At 33.9% G+C, this 21386-nt stretch overlaps 3 protein-coding genes across 3 annotated transcripts; 2 read left to right on the top strand and 1 right to left on the bottom strand.

The window, feature by feature from the left end:
* Positions 1-1516: 1516 nt before the first annotated feature.
* On the top strand, positions 1517-8411 carry LOC107433136 (uncharacterized). The gene is made up of 13 exons (XM_016044389.4): positions 1517-2630; positions 3041-3122; positions 3222-3413; positions 3802-3866; positions 3944-4103; positions 4265-4510; positions 4615-4731; positions 4913-5104; positions 5227-5308; positions 5869-6794; positions 6898-7399; positions 7476-7666; positions 7767-8411. Exons 1-13 carry the CDS (start codon positions 1621-1623, stop codon positions 8226-8228), a joined length of 4227 nt encoding a protein of 1408 aa, XP_015899875.3. The 5' UTR covers positions 1517-1620; the 3' UTR covers positions 8229-8411.
* An 891-nt stretch (positions 8412-9302) lies between these two features.
* Positions 9303-12244, top strand: LOC107433141 (uncharacterized). The gene is made up of 3 exons (XM_016044394.4): positions 9303-9632; positions 9755-9860; positions 12024-12244. The coding sequence occupies exons 1-3, from the start codon at positions 9459-9461 to the stop codon at positions 12104-12106; spliced, it is 363 nt and encodes a 120-aa protein (XP_015899880.1). The 5' UTR covers positions 9303-9458; the 3' UTR covers positions 12107-12244.
* A 1427-nt stretch (positions 12245-13671) lies between these two features.
* LOC107433133 (FCS-Like Zinc finger 15) lies at positions 13672-15295 on the bottom strand. Its single transcript, XM_016044386.4, has 2 exons — positions 14907-15295; positions 13672-14672 (listed from the first exon to the last, which is right to left on the bottom strand). Exons 1-2 carry the CDS (start codon positions 15155-15157, stop codon positions 14480-14482), a joined length of 444 nt encoding a protein of 147 aa, XP_015899872.1. The 5' UTR covers positions 15158-15295; the 3' UTR covers positions 13672-14479.
* Between the last annotated feature and the right edge of the window lie 6091 nt (positions 15296-21386).

The raw sequence follows: 21386 nt of genomic DNA on the forward strand, positions 1-21386 counted from the left end.
CCAAGTCAATTATGTGCTTGTTGCACTCCAATTGGTTATGCGTCGTAAAAAGAGGATTGTGACAGGGTGTGCGCGTAGTCTTGTTTTTGCAGGTGGGTCGGATCTAGATGTCCCGTTTAATTGGACCTTGAAGCCCAATCTTTTCTTTCTTTCTTTAGTTCTTTTTTTGGGCCTCTTTTGCCCAATTATCGCTTTTCTTAAATTTTTGCTTAAAAAAAAAAAAAAAAAACAAAAAACAAAAACACTTTCTTAAATCCGAACGTAGTCGTATATTATTAATTAATATCAACAAAGAATAATTTGGATAACCGTTAATCGAAAAATATGTAGAGAAGGTGATTAAAAGAGATTAAGCAATCGCCAATTAAGCTATGCACTCTTAAATTACTAATTTGTTTCCATTGTTGGCTTCATAGTTTCACAAAATTGTATGGACAAAAGAAAATGGCAAATTCGTTGTATTTACAAATGACTGGTTTAGTAGTAAATCCAACATTAGAAAAAAATGGTATTTGCTTTTATTACACTTTTAAACGCCAACTACTTGTTTCTATATCAACCGACACTATAAAAAAGGTTATGCCATATGGATCTTAACTCATCAATTGCTTATCTGTTCAACATATATGATTATGGATCTTAGCTCATCAATTCCTTATCTGTTCAACGTATATGATTTTCTTTTAAAGATCAATCAAAAAATTTTCAAATACTAAAATTTACTCCAAACCCATTACAAAAGTACAATATTATTCAATGAAATTTTTGGTAATACAATATTATTCATAAAATAATATTTATATTTTAAGCAAATAGTATTAAAATAACATGTTATTTTAATTTTAAAAATCTTTGCGTTGCTTTGTGTTTACCTCTCTCTGTAAAGTTGCTATGCATTTACTTCACCAAAGAGCAATTTACCAAAAAATGATTACAATTTTTTTTAAGCGGTTATATTTATATTATATTAAATATTTGGCGTATTATATTCTAAATATTACACACTAAATTTTATTTTTGTTTCTTGTCCCAAAATATGTCAATTTTAAACTAGACAATATTAGTTAGTTTGGCACATGTATAATGAAATACATATATTCCTCTAATTTATATAATATAAGCTTATGCTTTCGTTTGTTATTAAAATATATATATATATATATATATATATATAATTTGATTGATATTAATTTATCTGGTATTATATAGGCTTGAATATATTTTTCCAATCCATGCAATTTGAATTTGAATTTATTTTCATATGTTGTTAAAAGTGTAGTATACATTTAATAGTCAATCCAAACTCAACCATACTTGTTTAAATCTTTAAAAATATACCACATTTGTTTAAATGTTCAAAAATATTTTTAATTTTTTATTAATGGTTATTTTTGAAATAAATAAAAAAATCATTAAAAATATTTTAACCTTTTGCAGTGCCAAAAAAAAAAAAAAAAAAAGCTCAAAATAAAAATTTAAAAAGGAGAAAACAAAAACGCATTTGAACTTTCCCGCGCAAAACAAAGTGAAAAGTAAAATACGCTCCTGAAAAAAAACAGGCCTTCGACTTCTTCAATTCCACGACGTGCAGTAGTAGCAGAAGAGCAAACCGACGCTGCCATGACCACCGGCGCGGCGGAGCCGCCATCCATAACGGACGACGATATCGTGCGCCTGGCCCAAACCTGCGCACCCCTCCCGTCCTTCCTCCTCTCCCCGAACTCACACTCTCTGCTTCTCTCTTTCCTCGCCTCTCGCTGTTCTTCATCTTCTCCGTCTCTCGCAGTTTCCGAATACGCACTCTCTCTCCTCTCCCTCATCTCCACCTCTCCTCCCACCCAATCTCTCTCTTCCCTCCTCTCTTCTCTCCTCCTTTCCTACACCAACCTCTTCATCTCCATCCGAATCCCCCACGATCCCAATTCTCTCAAAACCATACACTTCTTCAATACCCTCCTCGATCACATACCCATTACCGATCTTCCTCAAATCGTCGACTCCATTGTCTCGTATCTACCTCAAATCGTTGATTCCGAAGATACCCAGATCGTCGATCTCCTTCCCAGGTGTTTGAACTTGATCCGCGGTTCGGAGGAGGTTGAGCGAGGTGGGGATTTCGTTGACTCAATTTTTGATCGGATTCTCGATTGCAATTGGTCGAAGGGACTGTTAGTCAAGCTGGTTTCGATCGTACGGGATTTGCCATTTCTCGACAAGGTGAGGGGTAGGGAGTTTGTAGAGAAGGTGTTTGTGGGAATGTCGCGAGTGGATTTGCAGGACTTGCCGTCGCTGGTTTACCAGTTGTTGGTTTTGGCGTCGAAAGGGTTTAGCAAGAGGGAAGTGGTTGAAGGGATCGTGGTGTTTTTCGGGTCCAAATTGGGGTTGAAGACGAGCTCCATAGTCAGGCAAGTTGAAGGGACTGTTTTACTCCATGTCAACTTTGCGGTGAAGCAAGATCCTTCTCTGGGACAAGAGGTTGTGGGGCTCGTGAGGTCGGACCTTAGGTTGTTCAATCATTTCACGGTGGCTATTTTGCTATCGGTTTCAAGGATTCGGAGGTTCGGCGACAGCTCGATAGGGGTTTTGAAAACCACGATGCTTAACACATACCGTGATTACAAGTTTGCCGAGTATGAAACTGAAACCTTTTTATCGCTTGTTGTATAAAATCGATTTCTGGTTAACTTGTTATATTTTGAGATTTCCGTACAAATTGGACATGAGTTAAAATGGAGTGCGAGATGATTACGTGTCCTTGTTTTTATATTTGTTTTGGTTTCCTTTTGCGCTACAACGGCAAGGAAAAGTAAATAAGTTGCGAACAGGAAGAAAGCACATGCCAAAAGTAACTTTTTTTTTTTTTTTGACAAATTACTAAAAAGTACTTGTTTTTTTCCCTTTGTATGCACAGGACTCTTATTCAATTAAAATGATAGATTCTGTCTTGCTTTGCTACGTTTTGTGATTTCCAATGGCGTTCTGCAAGTGGGCTTTTATTTGTTTGTATAATTTATAAGTGAAATCCTTCCTTGACTTGCAGAGATTGCAAGTGGCTAACCGATGAGTTAAAGGAAGAATACATGCAAAATGTGAAAGTAGTTGAGAAGGCCATGTTAAGAGCTGTAATTTCTTACTGTCTCAAGTCATAATTCGTGATTTATATTTTTTATAAATTAGATGATTTACTTATTCACATTTGCTCTGTTTTTTTTCATATGTAGGTTAATGAGAGCAACAATGGGAGGGAGCATATTGTGCCTAGCATTGTGCAGTTTGCTTTTGTTTTGTTAGAGTTGGTTGAAGGGGCAAATTGTAAAGAGCTCTGCAATTCTAATGGTCTGTTAGGCATTGAAGATCTTGGTATTCAGATGCTGAAAACTCTATTTGAGGTCCACGAAATGGCAAGGAATGAGGTTAGTTTTTCTTTAGTAATATTGAGATTGGTTTATCTTAGTAATTTGATGAATAATTAAAATTTGAAATTTTTTTTATGTCAAATTGTTTTTTTTTTTTTTTTTGTTTGGGTGGGTGGGTCAAATGCAAGTACAGAAACGGATGTGGTTAAAAAGGCTTACTTTCTTTCACTTTATCTTCTTCTTCTTCTTCTTCTTCTTAGAGCTATTGAATATGTATTTTTATTTCAGTTCATACGATGAGCGAGATTAAAGTATTTGAGAGGCACAATCCTTTTATTATCATGACCAGGCCATCTTTGGAAACTGGTCTACTCAACTTCTTGTGATGATTATCATCTTTGCAAAGCATTTACTTAATGTATCTTATTTAGTCTCTGTTGTTTAGATTATTGAGCAATGCAAATTCCGCATCCTTTCTTTGAAGCCTGAGCAGAGCATGGCAATCATAAGGTAACTGTATAAAAGTTAATTTCAACATTTGATGTCATTGGTAGTTGAATGTGGTGTAATTCAGATTTTATGTGCAGATTGCTTGGTAATCTGGTGGAGAGTTATCCATATCTTATGTTAGAACATGTTTCCCGCTTGAAGGAACTGTTAGATTATTTCACTTACATGCATGGCAAGGTTGCTTCCAGTATTGTTACTGCTCTATCACCTCTTATCAAATTCAGCGGTGATCTTCAGGTACTTGTTCTTCTTGTTCGCAGTGGGATCCTGTAAGATTAGATAGGGTATATTGAATTGAACCTTCTTGTCTGGAATTAATTACTCGTGATACAGATTAGAATTCTTGTTTTAAGTCCTGTATAATGAATCTTTGTTTACTTTTTTCTTCATTGATGCAGGATTACACCATATTGGTCATGCGTAAGGCCATGTTCAAACAGGATGATACAGTTCGTCTGGCAGCAGCTAATGCCATCATTGATCTTATTTTGGCAGAAAAGCAATCCAGGAGAGATAATCCGTTTTCTTTTCAAGAGTCATCTAGCCAAGCCAGTTGTAGCCAGCAAGCTGAGGTACTCGGTAAGGTGGGGAAGGGTCTCTTTCAAGAGATGAGTGGCTTGCTGCACAGATGTCTTTATCAACAGGTAGGGTCATACGTCTTCTTAATTTTACTATTTGTTTTTAGAGTCATGCATGTTTGGTTTTGTTTTGAACCAAGTTTTCAATTACTGCTGCATTATGATCTTAGGTTAAAATGAAGGAAGCTGTGTATCATGGACTTGTGAAGCTTGTATTGATGGACCGGTCAAGTGCGGGTGTTGTCTTGGATTTTCTGTGGCCTCACTTTCTCCGCTTTTTTGGAGAGGTAAGAAGTCATCTTGTGTTTTTTTCTCTGAAATGTTTATTAAATGTTATGCTTCTTCATTTCAGGTTTATGGTTTATAATATCAAATTTAAGAAGTTGCTACTTATTCATTCATATACTCTTTAGGTTTTGTAAGTACATGATTCAAATTTCACTTGACATTGAAGCACTATGTAAGCAGGATGTGGATGTACAACTTGGAATTAGCCATTGTGTTAAGTCAGAAAGTGGCAAAGTTTATATTGATGAACCCTTAGATGTTCTCCTGTCTTGCATCTCCTGGATTCTACTCCTACAGCCACATGGTAAAACTGATCGAGCCTTGGATTCTTCATGGGCGTGTTTTGGTTTCTCCCTCTCGCAAGACAATGAGGTAGTGTTATTGCTGGCGAGAATAAAGTTTTAATCTATTTGTCTTGTTTCGACAAAAAAGCAGATAAATTAATCTGTAATTTGTCCATATAAATGGTGAAAAACGGTATGAAATTGCTTCAGGCAGGAAGAAGTTTATCTGCTGAGCCATTCTCAAGTGCATTCTTGAAGATCCGGAAATTTCTAAGAAATCAGAATCTGGCAGGTTTGTAGGAATACCTTCTATCTAGTAAATATTATTATTATTATTATTATTATTATTATTATTTTACCTGCCTCTAGTTTGTGTTTTAAGTACCATTGGTTTTGGGCAGTGTATCTTGCAATGTTTGTTAAAGTTTTTCTGCTGTTCTTTCCTCAGATACATACAACACTTGAATTTCTGTTAGATAAACTCAATTGCTTTTTTTACATCAGTTTGACTCACATTCTATGTGAGAAATTAAACAAGACAAAAATGATGAAAGATGAGAGGGGAAAATGACCTTATCTTATTTGTTTGTTATGTACACGGGGAGGGAACATGAGGGGAATCTTTTGTACCTAAGAGTATCATCTCCAATTCTCATAAAGTGTGGAGATAAAGTTTTTTGAATCGGAATGGAAACTTTTTTCTGTCTGGTCAGTTTTGGTTTTCTTGCATGACTTATAAAACCAAACAGTGATAAAGGAGACTCCTCTGCAGATGAACTAAACAGAGACTATTGCTCTCTTTTATATAGGATATTCCCTCCTTAAAGTTTGTTTCTGTGCTTGTCAGATCAGACATTATTTTTCCAAGTAGGGATGCGGGCTCAACTTCTGTTGAAGTAGATAAAAGTAAATCATGTGCTCAGGTTTTATCAGGAATGATTGAAGTCATATTGAATGTGGTTGGTGATGAGCTGGAGAGGGCAACGGATGTAGCTAAATTGGAACTTGAAAAGGAGCTAATTGACTTTGTTGAACGTCATGATTCATTGGAGAAAGATGCAGGCTTGTTGCGGCAGGGTGCTGGGACCAGAAAAGGGAATTTACGAAGTACTGCTAGTGATGTGCACAAAAAAATAGATTCAGGCCACTCCAAAGTGACTCAAGGACGAATTTCTTTCTTGTCAACTTCCAGTCTGTGCCAGATATTGCAAATGACGCTGAAACTATACAATACTGATGGCTCTAGCAACACTGCAGCTTCCCAAAACCATAACCAGTTATCCTTAAGCAAGACATCCAGATGTTGCTCTAAAATTATTTCTTTTGTGTTGAATGTCTCCTTTTGTCATATAACATTATTCCCTGCTCTAGGAAAAGAAAATCCATTCAGAGCTTTGATTTATGGGGAAATCAAGATGCTTGGGATCCCATTGCTGAGATTAATAGTTTTACTTAAATCAGGGGCAAGGTCTACAGCATATCAAAAGAAAAAAGAGGCCAAGGGAAAGAAAGAAGTTGAAGAACAAAGAGAACTTCTTCATCTAGCCTTGGTTTGCTTGAAGGAATTGATAATTATTAATTTGGGGAGTCCAGACCTGACTGTTTTGCTTGAAAATGTGGTGTCAGTTTCCACTCTTGAGGATGCCAATAATGGTGAATGTCAAAGAGCCTCTAGAATTGATGATCAAGCTATAAAAAGCAAAGAATTGTTCATCGTTAAAACTTTGAAGCCGTTGTTCCTTGAGCTTATTGAACTCTCTTATCCTGATGAAGTTGAGGTAGATACTTTATATGTTTTATTTACATGAAGTTCTAAAATTCTGTGCTTTTGCAGATTTGTGTTCATTTAAAGTAAAAAGTTAAAAAATTTTGTTGTTTCAGATTGTCTGTGGTATGATATTGATGACTGGGGAGAAGTTGCCACGCGAACTAAGGAGCATTCATGGAGCTTGGGCTCTCCGTATCTGCAAAGACAAGGAAATAACAGATTCCAAGGTCACCAGAAGTGTTGTTACACTAGCTATTTCTTTAAGTTTTCCTCCAGATGATTTAGCCATATGTCAAGACATGGCTATAGAGGTATTAAAAGTCGTTGGATCAGAGACGCAAGAACCACTAAAGGTGTCTGATGTATACCCCCTCATAAATCAATCAACAAGTACTGCAATAAATTCTTGTATACTGCACGAGATCGAAATAATTATGGCTGATATGGATTGGGCCCTAAAAAAACTGAAGATGCTCTATTCAGTAATCCAGAAAAGCACCCATCTTAGTCAGAATGGTGAAAGTGCGCATGGATTGGCATTTGAGGAAACTGTTTACTCCAGAGCTGAAGCAGTGGTTAAAACGCTAGCTTCTTTTGTTTTGATGAGCCTCAAAGGTACGCATACAGTTTGAATATCGAGCATAAACTAAGTTATACTACTCCAAATTTACTTGTTTCGTGTAATATGCAGACTCTCAAGCTGAGCATTTGATCCGGTTGGCCGCCAGGTTTTACAAGCACTTAGCTCAGATGTCAAAGCTTAGAATTGCTCCAAAAGGTTACAAGCAGGTTTTGCCTACCCTTAAGTTCCAGAAGCTTGTGGAGATAACTTGCAGGCAGCTAACAGCTCCTCTGTATACCTTTGTTTCTGAGATGCAAAAGGTATAAATTTTGTGTCCATACAGCAGCCATTTCCTCGTTTATATGTGCTGTTCCAATGAAAGGCTTACTTGTTTTTGGATTCCCTTTACTTGAGTTTCAGATCCAACAGGAAAGTGCTAGTAAAAGGGGAATCGTTAACAAAATCAAGAGGGAAAATAAATGCATCCCAGAGCTGATCTTTCAGATAGAAGAATATGAAAAGTATCTAATCCAGCTTAGCAAGGCAAGCAAAGTCAACCTGCTTAGGCATGCAAAGCGTAGTACTTCCAGGGATTTCAAAATAATAGACCAGAACAACGCTATGATGAGGGAAGAAGATGTTCCTAACAATGAAGCTGATCATAACAATTCTGCCGCAGTTGAAAATGAGACGGGTGAGGATTCCGAAGACAACAACGAAGAAAATGGGTTGGAGACGAATTTATCACCTGAATCTGGTAGTGCTTTGGCTGCTGCTGAGGATTCTGGTTCTGATAATGAAGATGGTGATGATGCTCTTCCCAATGCTAAGAGAATGAAGAGAGGTAGAATTGTGCAAGACTCAGATGATGATGAGGTTTAGAACAGAGTAAAATGGCAAATATCTCATGCTCTTTTTTTTGGCTGAATGATTGTAAATATGGATTTAGAAACGTTAAAACAGCACTGGGTGTTTAAAGTTTGATCAGAGGTCAAATAGAAATAGACGGTACATATTCAATTATGTTCATACCCTTTTATGTTTCAATGGAAAACCTTGGTTCTTCATCGATGTTTGAATGAATTTGATAAAACTAATCTGACAATCTGCATGCCAATGACAAAATGGAAATTTGAAGTCGGAATGTTTGTCTAGGAACCACTCGATTTCTACACGATAAAAACTGCATTTACGTATAGATTTACGAAAATATAGATTTCTAAACAAAAGTACACGCCCAAATCATGGTTATTGCCTTGGCTCTTTGTTTGGTTCCTTAAAAGGAATCCAAAAGTTACCAAAAACCGGTTGATCTTTCACATCAAAATCAATTCAAATGATGAGAACAAGAAAACAAAACGGCGACGTCATATCATCAATAAAGCATACGACTGGCCCAGCCAGCCATTGAGAGTAGTAGGTAACCAACTTGCTAATATTCTAATTTACTTTTTATTATTTATATATATAAATACATAATAAGAGAGAGAGAGAGAGAGAGAGAGAGAGAGAGTAATTGAATATCACTTATATTCAATGTGTATCTAAAAAATTCCACCATAGTCACTTTATCCTCTCTCTTTGTAGTTTAAAATTCATTAACAAGATAAGAAATAAAAAACAAAATTAAAATTCTTACATATTTTTATACTATTTGGATGAATTTATGAGTAATGAAACCCAAGATTGAAATAGAAAACTAATAATTTAAGTAAAAAAAAAAATAGAAAACTAATAAAAATCATTACTTTTTTTCATTTTAAGAATTTTTATATTTTAAATTTCAAACATAACCTTTGAATGATTATCCAAATTCTGCTGTTAAGATTCTTCATGGAATTGCTTTGATTGTTCCCACCTCAAGGCCGATAATAATTATTTTCTTTTTTAAATTTTTGGGTACGGTAAATACAGTCTCTACAGTCACTCCCTGTGCTTTTTTTATTTGTTGAGAGACCCACATACCGTGAAAATACTAGAAAGAGAAAGAGAAAGACAGGCTTTTGTTGCTTCTTCTTCTGGGTTTCCCAAGTTTTGATTTGCTGCTAAGGTAAAATAGCGCTGTCAGACACTGTTCAGAGTGAGAGCAAAGAAAAGGGCCTTAGGAAAAAAATGAGTGAAGACGCCAAGAGAAGCGTCGCCGGAGCACTGACGGTCAAAGCCAACTCCGATGATAGGAAACCCTTGTCGGCGGCAGCCGCAGCTGTCGGAGGCAAGCGCGTTATCATAAAGAGTGCCGATATGTTTGGAGACATGCAGAAGGAGGCTGTTGACATCGCCATAGCTGTTAGCTCCTTTTTGCTCTTTTTCCAGTCTTTTTTTGTTTAATTCTCAAATGGGTTTTTCAAAACGATGATCCTAATCTTTTCTCATTTTCGTTTTTCGTGGTGGGTTTTGATTTTTTTAAGGCGTTTGAGAAGAATAGCGTGGAGAAGGATGTTGCAGAGAGTATAAAGAAGGAGTTCGATAAGAGGCACGGACCCACCTGGCATTGCATCGTCGGTCGTAATTTTGGTAAAATTTTCAGTCTTCCTCTATTTCCTTTTCTGGGTCATCTAGCTTTCCTATTTATGGGTTTCGTTGGTATTTAATATCCGAATATTTTGTGGGTTAGAATCAACAAATCTAATGGGCAAAGGTCTGTTCTTTTTGGTTGCCATTGGGTTTTTATTCTTTAGATGAATAATGGGGTTTTGTATTTAGGAATGGGACAGATCTACGCTTCCATAAATTGTTCTTTGGGATTGCATTTGCGTTTATCCTCATAGTTTTTGGTATTAAAATTGGTAAGGAAGCTGGCATCATCATTTCAGCTGTGGTTGTTTAACTCAGTCATTCTAGTAAGAGATGTCAAAAACCCAATAGGTGAAACCGAAATCCCAGTGAAGAGACTTTAGCCTGGTGTTGGAGGAATACTTGTAAAAGTGACATGCACAAATTCATCTTTATTGAATAGTGTGTGCGTGTGGGTGGGTGGGGTAAGGATAATCTAGACGCTTTTCCATGGTTTGTTTATTTCCCGGATTAGCTGTGCCATGAGTAAGAATAGGAGCTCAAACCACCTCCATTCCCCATCCCATGCTCAGGGTGGGGAGGACATATGATCTTAATCTTTGAACAGATTTTGTTTAGTTTTTGGCCCACGTATTGTTATTCTGCAAACTGTATTTTCTGCTCTGTGATTATCAGTATTGTTGTTGGTTTACTATACTGGGATTGTCCTATCTTTAGGTAGGTTATGTGTTTGTGATGCCTAAGTAAGAGAGCAACTGAAGATTGTGTTTGAAAACTTCTTGTATAACTTTTATTGGTACATGAATTCCAAATGCCTAGTCATGTGTCATGTATGAAATGATGCTAAACCCCGCAATTAGGTTAAGGTAACTTCCAAGGGTATTTTACAAACTATTGAATTTGATTTGATTATGCAATAAACAATAAGGTGCTTATTGTATAGAAAGGAGGTATTTTCTAATAGGGATCATCAATCATCTTTATTAAATTATCATGCATACCCCTTGTATTCATATAAGTTAGAGGATGTGAGACAAAACGGAAGAATATAGTGTGTGACTACTCGTTCTAGACTGTAGAAACATGTCTTAACTAAAATTATGCCATATTGCTTATCTGGATAACTCAGACATACTTTAAATCAATACCACTTTAGTGTGTCATGCTGGCTGGACTTTCTGGAAACCTAGTTTTTGACTGTTATAAAATCCGTTCTATATTTCTTTTTGTGTAACTACCTTGCGAACATATCAACAATAAAAGATCCTTTATGACATTTTCTTTATTTCATACGTATAGGGTTTCGGCTTAGAAATGTTAGGGTAGCACTGATTTCTATTGTAAATGGCTTAAGATTGTACACTGAGCATGTCTGATTTGGAAATATTAAATCTGCCCTTCTATCATGGTCATTATGCGGTATAAGGAAATAGGCAATAATTTTTTATTGATTCAATGATTGTATTTGTGCTATGCGTCTATATAAATTAGTGCTTTAGTTCTGCATACAAATTGAAAATAGATTTCACATGTGAATTTTAATAATTCCATGCACATTATTCCGTCATTTTATGTAAACTTCTAGTAGAGATTATATTCCTGCAAACTAGCATTCAATATTGCGTACTCTATGCCTACCATGTTTGCCCACATTGGCACATGGAGCATTTTGAGATTGGTTTAAGTATCAATCTCAACCCTTGTTCTTTTACAGGTTCAACACAAATATCTGTATATCCTAGTTTAATTAATACAGCTATTAAGTATATGGCATATAATGAATGAAAGGTGAATGGTTAATGGGACTTTCATATATATATATATATATTAACACATAAGAAATCCTTTCCATCCAGTCCGCCTTCTTTTAGGCTTCGGTTTAGGGCTTATTTCCATCCACTTTTCTCCCATTCACTTTTCTTTTGATCTCTGAGCCAGACAACTCGGTGCAACTCCCAAAGGAACCTCCCTTCAATGCTTTTTATTCATTTAGATCCATTGAAAATCAAAGAAAATATTTTCCGTTCATCTATTTCACTTTTCTGGGTTTATGAATTCTGCTTTTTTTGGTCACAAGATAATGAAAGATCGTTTCTGTTGCTTGCTTAATAATCTCTGACAAATTATTTATTTCACGAACTGTTGTGTTTGTTCTGTATATAGGTTCATATGTGACCCACGAGACGAACCACTTCGTTTATTTCTACTTGGATCAGAAAGCAGTTTTACTCTTCAAATCTGGTTGAGTGAGAATGTTTGTTATGATGATGAGATTAATGATTAGCACTTTGTATGTATTAAAATTGGGAATATGATGGCTCTCAACAAGCCACTTGCTGAAAATTCTTGTGCTTTAATTTGTATATCTAATATCTCTTCCTACTGCCTTTGGACTTTGGATTTCAGGATCACTATTTTCAAGTTTAATTGTTGTTTTTTTGTTTTGGCTTTGGTAATATTCATCATACTCTGTTTTTTCAAGTGAAAATGTAACTTAAATGGGATCTTTTATTGAAATTAATGAGCCGCGAATCCGTTAATAAATTTTAATTTCTTAAGCATAGGCAGTGGAATTGCAACCTTGCAGATGGATAACAAAAATAAATAAATAAATAAAAAGGCTCTGATCACCCACTCACCCCCGTTGGTCTGATGTGGGCTGTTAAGATTATGTCTTTTAAAATCATTACAGGGTGTGAAATTACAAGAATAGTCCAATTCTCCATTTGCACCATCTCTTTCAGTTAGTGAATTTTGGTAAAAAGCACGAAGAAGTAGATGACCATTTTGGATAGGAATTCTTTTACATTAGTAGCAAAATTCCATCCTATACGAAAATACCAAACAAGCTTTGATTGCTCGGATTTGGTGAGTAAATCTTTTGGACAAATCTCGTACAGTTTTCTGAGAATAAATTTAAGATTAATTAAGTAAGCTTGAGTTGTACTCAGAGAAATACTGTCTCTCTCAGTCTCAGTGTTATTACTACCAACCCTCCATTTATAAATAGGCTATGAGGAGGATTAGTAGGAGGAGGAAGTGCCCTAGCTGTCCCTTTCCACAAGAGGGTTTATGGATTAAAGATGGGCATAAAGGTGATACCCAAAAAAAAGTGGTAAAGCCCCTCATATTCCAAGTTCCAACTACCACTCTCTCAGCCCTTCCACCCTTGTGGTTCTCTTTCTTGGGCTTTACCTTCCAAAATATTTGAATGGACATAAAATGTAAAGCAGAAATTCCAAGATCCTAATTCCTATACCTCATTATATTCATCCCACATAGAAAAAAGTACATACACACACACATATGTGTATATATATATATATCTTTTACTCATGTACCAAGTCTGGTAGATAATGTTTTTCACCAAGAGAAATCGATTTTCTCTCTCTCTCTCTCTCTCTCTCTCTCTTTCATTGAAAAGGAAGGGAACGTAATTCTGCATTATGATGGTGCTCCACTGCATGAGAATACTGTAAAACCAACCAGCCAAGTGGACATGTTTTGGTGTGTCTAAACGAAGCTAAAAAGTAAACTTGGGGTGGCGAGTTGCTGCTCCAAATTTATATGGTCCTTAAAAGGGTTAGAAATCGACCCTTTTCTCTCTGGTTGTGTTTCCATGCTTTTCAAAGATAAATTAGCTTTCACTTTCACTCATTTTCTTCCACTGGTTTTTCTTTTTCTTTTCTTTGTTTTTTCCCTTGCAATTTGGTCTATTTTGCAGAATGGGTAAACCGTGCTGTAAATCAAAGAACCAAATTCATACACCATGCTTTTTAATTTTTATGGAGCAAACCCACTTATCAACATGTGTTTGAAACAGCACACCACTGTTTGGATATAACCAAAGAACATCGAAAAATTGCATGGTTTTCGATCACTGATGGTAAATAAACATAGTAACTTCTGCAAACAACAAAAGGAAGGGGACAACAATACAAATTAACAAACTTTCAAGGGACTAAGTGAAAATATTAAGATATTGTGATCCATTGTGGAAATAACCTTTTGTTGTTGGGACCATGACATTGTTCCCTAAGTACTAATTCTTCACGATATTCTCCACCATGGGGGGGTACTGTTCTCTCGGTGCGCAGTCTAGACATTCCCTCTGCTAGCTTGTCTAAAGTGCGCATTACCCCAAAGGAACAACATTGATTTTGCATTGTCACCTGGGTAAAGAACAAACACCACCATTTTGCTCCCCTCAAGGTAAACGATAACTCTTAAGACATCAAATCACTCAAAAATTCTTCAAAATTAGCAATTAATGAACTAATTAATTAACCAAGTTCAAGCATTACAATAAAATACCATAAATGCCCCTTTAACTTACACAAAATCCCACAACTATCCTCCATTGGTTTCTGTTTCTGGGCAAATGGGGGAGAGAAAACATTCAAACTATGGGCTCTCACAGTCACAGATACGTGGGGGCAAAAGAAGTTAAAGGACACTTTTGGCTTCATACCAGGAAGCAAAACGACAAAGGATATCGAAGTCATTACAAAATGAAGTACGGGTAAGACTGGGATAAAGTTCAAAAAAAAAAAAAAAAAACCAAATTTTTTTCGATTCTACTGGGTTTTTTTTTTTTTTTTTTTTTTTAATATTCTCTCTCAGTAGGCAAACCCACCGGCTCGGTTTCTGTTTCCTTTGCGGTGACGAGAAGCCGAAGATGAAGACGATGAAGAAGAACTGGAACTGGGTTTTATAGCAGCCAATGAACAGTTATCTTTTCGAATACTTTCTTCTTCGTCCATGAAAATCTGCCTGCACCTGCACTCCACGCTACAAAATGCCCTATCTCCCCTGCATTTCAATAAAATAAAAGTAAAAAAAACCCAAAAACACGAAACTTTTAAATCTCACTTCAAAGAACCAAAAAAAAAAATATATATATATATATATATATATATGTTCTAGAAAAAGCACAATCTGTGTTACACCACAAAAAGAAAAAGATTTGGGCATTATGAGAAAACAAGGAAACACAAAACAAAAACAAAAACAGAGAGAGCAGAGAAAACAGAGAAAGGAACTTACCTGTACATGTAGATGTCTTTACCGGGCAAAAGTTTCTGATTGCAGAGAAAGCACTGGTCCAAAAAAGTTGGAGTCAAAGATGAAGTTTGTGAAAAGTTTCTTTGAGGGTATGAAAGAGGAGGCATAGTAGAAGAAGAAGAAGAAGAAGGCTTGCTGTTGCTGATCATCATGGTGGTTTTGTTAATAACTTGCGGGATCTTCTTGCTAACACTGCTCTTTTGGCTTTCCAATACTACGCTCAGTCCCACCATATCTCATTCTCTATGTATACATATACATATATATATATATAACAGAAGCTTTCTCTGTGTGTGCTTCTAGGGGAGGAGGGCTCTGGTTTTGGGTGAAAGTTTTGAGAAAAATAAATAGCGCAGGGAGGCAAGAGAGAGAAGAAGAAGAAGGGGAGAGAGAGAGAGAGAGAGAGAGAGAGAGAGAGAGAGAGGAAGAGATGGTACGGGTGGGTTCGTGGGTCCCCTACAGCTATGGAGCAGTAATAAGGACGATTAGCGTAGCGAACGATTTGACTCCTAGTGCTGGTTAACTGCCACGTACATCGCTTTAGTTTCCATTTCATTTTCTTTTTTTTTTTTTGATTTTTTTCACCCTTTCTCTCAATTTTTACTATGTTTTGTCTTCTTGTGATTGCGTTTTTCTTTTTTCCTTTTTTTTATTTTTTTTATTAACTAATGAGTTTCATAATTAATGGTGGGGTGGTGAGGGAGACTAGAAATGATAGCCCCAGTCGCGGTGAGCTTTAATTTATTTATTTATTTTTTGAAAGTGTTTTTGCATGGGTTTTATTAAATTTTTAAAGCACAAAAAGGCCCCCCAAAAAAAAAAAAAAAAAGAAGGAGGAAAACATAAAAAGCAGTTTGGTTTTTGTTTGTGTTTGCCAAAAACCCAAAACCTTGACCGACACGTAGAAATTCTGGTTCAGGTTTTGTTTTTCTGGTTTATGAAGGTTTGGGTTGGCTTTAGAGTCCTGGACTAGTCTCAAAACAACGGCAATTTATGGCGTTTATTCATATTTACACACAGACTGCAGTCTGCATGGGAGTACTATTGAGACTATAGGCAATATTGGTAGTGCCATCGAGACTATAGGCAATATCTGTAGTTGGTTGGGAATTGGAATTTGAATGATAGTTTTTATTTTATTGGTTGAAATTTATATATATATATATACAGTATGTATATAGTGTGGATTGTTTTTATGCGGACTACAGTATTGATAATAGTTTTTCGTAGTATTGATGATAATTTTTTAAAAAATTGTCATAAATATTATGAAAAACCATCACTAATACTGTGGTTCTCATGCGGACCATTTTCACTATAGAATTTCCATATATATATATATATATATATATATGTATATTACAATTGAAAAAGTAGCATAATTTAAATTTAAATAAATAAATTTTTGAAAAATAAACATGGTTAAATATGAGCTAATAGAACAATGACATTTTGTCTCTTGATAAAATTTTAGTATATTTTTTGATTCCTCTAATATATATTATTCTTGAAATTTTATGATCTAGTAATGAAGTGATTTTTTCAGCAAATAAATTGTTTGTTTGGTTACCCGAATTCCTTTTATTATTTTTTTTCTTACCTTTTGTTTTGTTTTGATATATATATATATATATATATATTGTAGCTTGGAAGATCTTTGAAATAATCCACAATCCATATGCATTTAGCTTAGGGAAGAGTATATCCAGTTAATCTGTTACAATCTTGTTCATATATACTTAAAAGAAAGACGTAATGATGCTAGGATAGGATGTCTTAAGTTTGGAAGCAGATAAAGTTAGTTAAGTCATATATAATCTCATGTTCACATATCAAAGATAAGTATGCACAAATTTGAAGTTGATAAAATGGATCAAAATCTATCATATTATTCAATATAAATTATTTTTAGATATTTTTAGTTGAGAAATTAATAGTTCATCTTTAACTGTTTAAAAAGAATTTTGCAGGCACCCTTTACCAACCTCCATTTTTTTGCATTTGTTTTAACACTGACAAGTCAAGGATTTAGAATATAAAATGTATTATAATACCTTAAATTCACTTATGCTGACTGGAAATCAGCAAATTAGAAGGCTACCTTCCAATAATATATCCATATATATATATATATATATATATTTATAAAATAAACTTTTGAACTACCAAGTAATGTGTTTTATTAATTGCAAAGGAACTTCCTCCCCCACCCCATGAAAAAGGAAGAGAACGTAGTGGAGAACACCAAAAGTGAGGTATTTTTGTTAATTTGCATGAAAATACATATAAATATATATATATATATATATATATATAATTATATCCCAAAGGTTAAATGACTTAAAAAAAAAAAAAACGAAAAAAACAAAACAAACAAACAAACAAGAAAGTAATTCCCTGTTTGAGTACAGAAACATTATTGTCTTCATTAATTAATTTTTTTTCTATCCTTATCAGCCTACTTATCTCTTTATCCATAAGAGTATTTTATATTTTTAATTTATGCTTCTAATCTTCTAGGTTTTACTTTCATGGGCAAGCCAACTCATGCTGGTTTTCTTTAATAGAGGGATCGTTATTCTTTAATATTAATGCAACTCCTCCAAGCCCTAACTTGTAAAAAAGCAACACATTTTCTTTGCATCAAATTTTGACTATGAAAAAGAATTTCGTACAAGGAAAGATGATACATATATATATATAATACAATCAGGATATAGTATAAAAAGTCATAAAATAAAAATAATCGATTTATCTTGATTTTATATTTTAATTTTATAAAATAAAAATATCTTAAGTAGATTAGAATTATATTTATGATGCAATTATCACGTAACACACGCAATCAAATATTAATTATTTACAATAATATATAGTTTATAGTGTAAGGACACGTGAAATATCGTAATTCATAGGTTTTTTTTTTTTTTTTTTTTTGTGGGTGAAATATTGTTCATAGAATTGATTATGCAATATCCCTGCATATATAAACGCTCATGGTAAGCTAAGTCTTTGCTAGCTTTCTTTTTCATGCTTATCAATAATTGATTTAGATTATCTTAATCTTTATAATGACCTAGTCCATTGAGGTGAAAGTGAAATCACATACACCAAACAGACACAGACGTGTCTCATATATATATATATATATATATGTATACAATATTATATTAATTTACCAAATTTTAGATAATACTTTTTAATAAAAAAGATTGAATTCTATTTTAAAAATACGTATGCATTTATATATATTCCAAATGCTAAATCACAGAATTCCGCCCAAAGATTTTTCATCTTTTGATCATAATAAGATGAAAGAGATGTGAAAAAAATCAACCTTAAAAAAATAAAAATAAAACTTAAAACTCAATATTAAATTACCAAATATTTAAATAATGCTAGAAGATCGTTTTAGCTAGCCTCGCTCTAGCTTATACAATAATATTTTATTACCAACTTCGTTTTTGTATGTGTTGATAGAATAGTCCAATTATAAGAGGAAGTGCTCCATTTCTTTGCTCGTAGAAATTTTTTATAACTTCTAAATTACACAAGATTGATATGTATTTTAAGATTGTTCCACATACTCTAACAAACCTTACCGATGTAAATTAAAAATTCATACACATTAGGGTCTACAAAAACGTGGTTTTTTTAATCCTTTTTGGATTAGCAATCCATTAATTAATTTTTAAAGATTAACTCATTCGTTTTAACATTATGGATAATATTTGTGAAATAAAAAAAAAATAAAAAAAGGGCGTAATTGATAAAGGGGAAGCGAGAGAGAGATAAGGGACCCACAAAATGATGAAGCAAAGCGAAGAGGATAGGGATGAAGAGAAAAATAGAAAAGAAAATAAGAGTGTTTTTGTTCATTCCAGGTGTTAACGAGAGAGACCACGATGACGTGTCGCGTGGTAGCTTTGTAGGATGACCTACGACATCGCAGAGGGGTGCCGTACTTAGATTCTTTCCAATGAAGCCGGCGCTTTGGGGGACAGGTGGCACTCAACCCACCTCTCCGCTGGATTCACCCCCTCCCCCCCTCTCTCTCTCTGTCCGTTACTCCTTTGTACTTTATATTGCTCTTAAATTTTATTTTATTTTTAATTAATTCTTAATTAATCACTCTTCAGTAGAAGAAGAAAACTATCCCCTGCAAACTGTTCTGCATACTCTTCAGTACACTCTTTCTCCACGCCAATAATAATTTAAAAAAAAAATTTGTATTTTCCATTTTAATATCTACAACGATATATAATTTATAGAACATTTTGATGTAGATAATAATATTTTTATCAAGTATTAATTAAAATTTAGATAGAAGTCTGTTAAGAATGGAAGGTTAGAGATGTAAATTAATAGTTTAGTTTGAAACTAACTACAAAATTGTTTTGGATTGAGAATAATAGATGATCATAGAACGTCTATTATTATTATTATTATTATGTGATTATGAAACGATATGATTTACAATGATAGTGTATGTGACTACATTAATTTTTTAATAACAAAGTCATTGGTTTATGTAACAATAATTTTGGGTTCAAATATATTTACCATATAATAATAAATAATAATTCAATCATAAAATTGGCATGATAAGGAATTGGTAGATATATTTTCCAAAATTCCATATTTTGCAATTTTTTTTTTTTTTGATTCGCTTAGAAATGTAAATTAGTCATTATTGAATATGAATTATACTATTCTTATTTATCATGTTTGAACATAATCGAATAGAATGGGATAATTGACTTGTTTACTCAAATTGACTTGTGACCTTAATTGTGTTAAATTCAAAAGGAATTCAATGAATAATATACTATTAATGAAAACTAATGAAAATCTAACAGGAGAGTGAGACCATTCTTCTTTCTTTCTTTCTTAATTTGTTTATTTTTTTATTAATTTTGGTTATAAAAAGAGTGGGTCCCCCTATCTGTCAAATCAATTACAGCTTTAACTGGTCCCTCATGGTTGCCGTGGGTCCCCAATAGGAAACTGATTTAAACTTGGAAAGGCTTTGAATCACGAAAGATCCATTGCCACGTGGATCGATAACAATGATAGGAGTGGGTCAGCATTGAGAAGGATGGAACTTAGGTGCAGTTGAGCATTGGACACACAGCCGGGTGGGGTTCTTGTCACTTTTGACCAATGTTTGGTGACGGGTTTTATTTTGTCCTGAAATTCCAGGTTCATTTCATCCACATTCTCAAAAAATCAAAATCCCTTTTTAATAATTTAAATTACTATTCAAAACTCAGTACCCGCAACCAAACAACCAATAAGACAAACCAGTCCTTAGTGTGTGTGATGGCAACTTGGCAAGAATTTTCGTCTAAAGATACTTGCGTTGTAACTTAAAAGGAACTTTAAGAGAAGTAGATTTGGGAACAAACTAAAGTGATCTAAGATATTTCAAATATTTCAAAACAAAAGAAAAATGATGAAACAAAATTTGAAATTGGGTTCATAGGTCGTTTTATTTCTACTGTGGATAATGAAACTTCGACTTTCTATTTGGAATATGTCTATGAAGATATTTCTTTAAAGGTCAAATAGTATTATATATATGGTCCATCTTGTTTTGGTCTACATGATAATTTTTGAAAATAGACACGGTCCAACTAAATAAATAAACGTCAACCTGAAGAAAAAAAAAAATTGTTTGATTTATATATATATATATATATAGAGAGAGAGAGAGAGAGAGAGAGAGCGAGTTAATTAATTTAAACATATGAAAAGTACCAGGTGTAATTAAAAAAAAAAAAAAAACTCAAAGATTTATCATATCTAGACAACTTATAAAAATTCTATAACATATTTCCTCATTGGAAATAATATGATTAAGAAATCTCATGCATAGGGACAGCTTTATAGTAGATAACAAGGAATTGTTGGAATTTATATATGTATAATTGTACTGTATTTGTTGTTTTTATTTTATCATATGCCATGCACGAAATGAATGAAATCTTATCTTATCTTTATAAAAGAAAAGTGACATATGTATGCAAATTATTTAATGGATACATTCTTCCTTCACCAATCTTTGAATAAAGCTTACTATTATGTTTTTACACTTTATGAACAATATTTGCACCACATCAAACTAAAAATTGGCATAGAAATGACAACGATGCTGCAATTCAGTGAACCATTATGATGGTCCCCATTCTAGGGAACAAAACTCCCAAACCCTAGTACTCATATAAGGTGTAATTAGTCCCTGTCAACTTCATGCTATTTTGTCTAGTAATAATAATATATACATATAAGAAAATAAATAAGAAAAAAAGAGGAAAAAGGAAAAATATATATAAATATATATTATATGTATAATATATATATATATATATGAATGAGGATTTTACGGTGCTACAGTATAAAATTGATATTTTTTGTTTAAAAATATCAATCACATCCAAAAATAGTATTTTTTGAATGAAA

The sequence above is a fragment of the Ziziphus jujuba genome, chromosome 11 (assembly GCF_031755915.1).
Source record: "Ziziphus jujuba cultivar Dongzao chromosome 11, ASM3175591v1".
Taxonomy (NCBI): domain Eukaryota; kingdom Viridiplantae; phylum Streptophyta; class Magnoliopsida; order Rosales; family Rhamnaceae; genus Ziziphus; species Ziziphus jujuba.

What these genes read in the sequence shown, in the direction of transcription:
- LOC107433136 (XM_016044389.4), top strand. Translation starts at nt 1,621, where the DNA reads ATGACCACCGGCGCGGCGGAGCCGCCATCCATAACGGACGACGATATC. An exon ending in AATTCAGCGGTGATCTTCAG is followed by an intron (nt 4,104 to 4,264) that starts GTACTTGTTCTT and finishes TCATTGATGCAG; the next exon opens with GATTACACCATATTGGTCAT. An exon ending in TGTTTTGATGAGCCTCAAAG is followed by an intron (nt 7,400 to 7,475) that starts GTACGCATACAG and finishes TGTAATATGCAG; the next exon opens with ACTCTCAAGCTGAGCATTTG.
- LOC107433141 (XM_016044394.4), top strand. Translation starts at nt 9,459, where the DNA reads ATGAGTGAAGACGCCAAGAGAAGCGTCGCCGGAGCACTGACGGTCAAA. An exon ending in CTGTTGACATCGCCATAGCT is followed by an intron (nt 9,633 to 9,754) that starts GTTAGCTCCTTT and finishes GATTTTTTTAAG; the next exon opens with GCGTTTGAGAAGAATAGCGT. An exon ending in CATCGTCGGTCGTAATTTTG is followed by an intron (nt 9,861 to 12,023) that starts GTAAAATTTTCA and finishes TTCTGTATATAG; the next exon opens with GTTCATATGTGACCCACGAG.
- LOC107433133 (XM_016044386.4), bottom strand. Translation starts at nt 15,157, where the DNA reads ATGGTGGGACTGAGCGTAGTATTGGAAAGCCAAAAGAGCAGTGTTAGC. An exon ending in AAAGACATCTACATGTACAG is followed by an intron (nt 14,673 to 14,906) that starts GTAAGTTCCTTT and finishes ATTGAAATGCAG; the next exon opens with GGGAGATAGGGCATTTTGTA.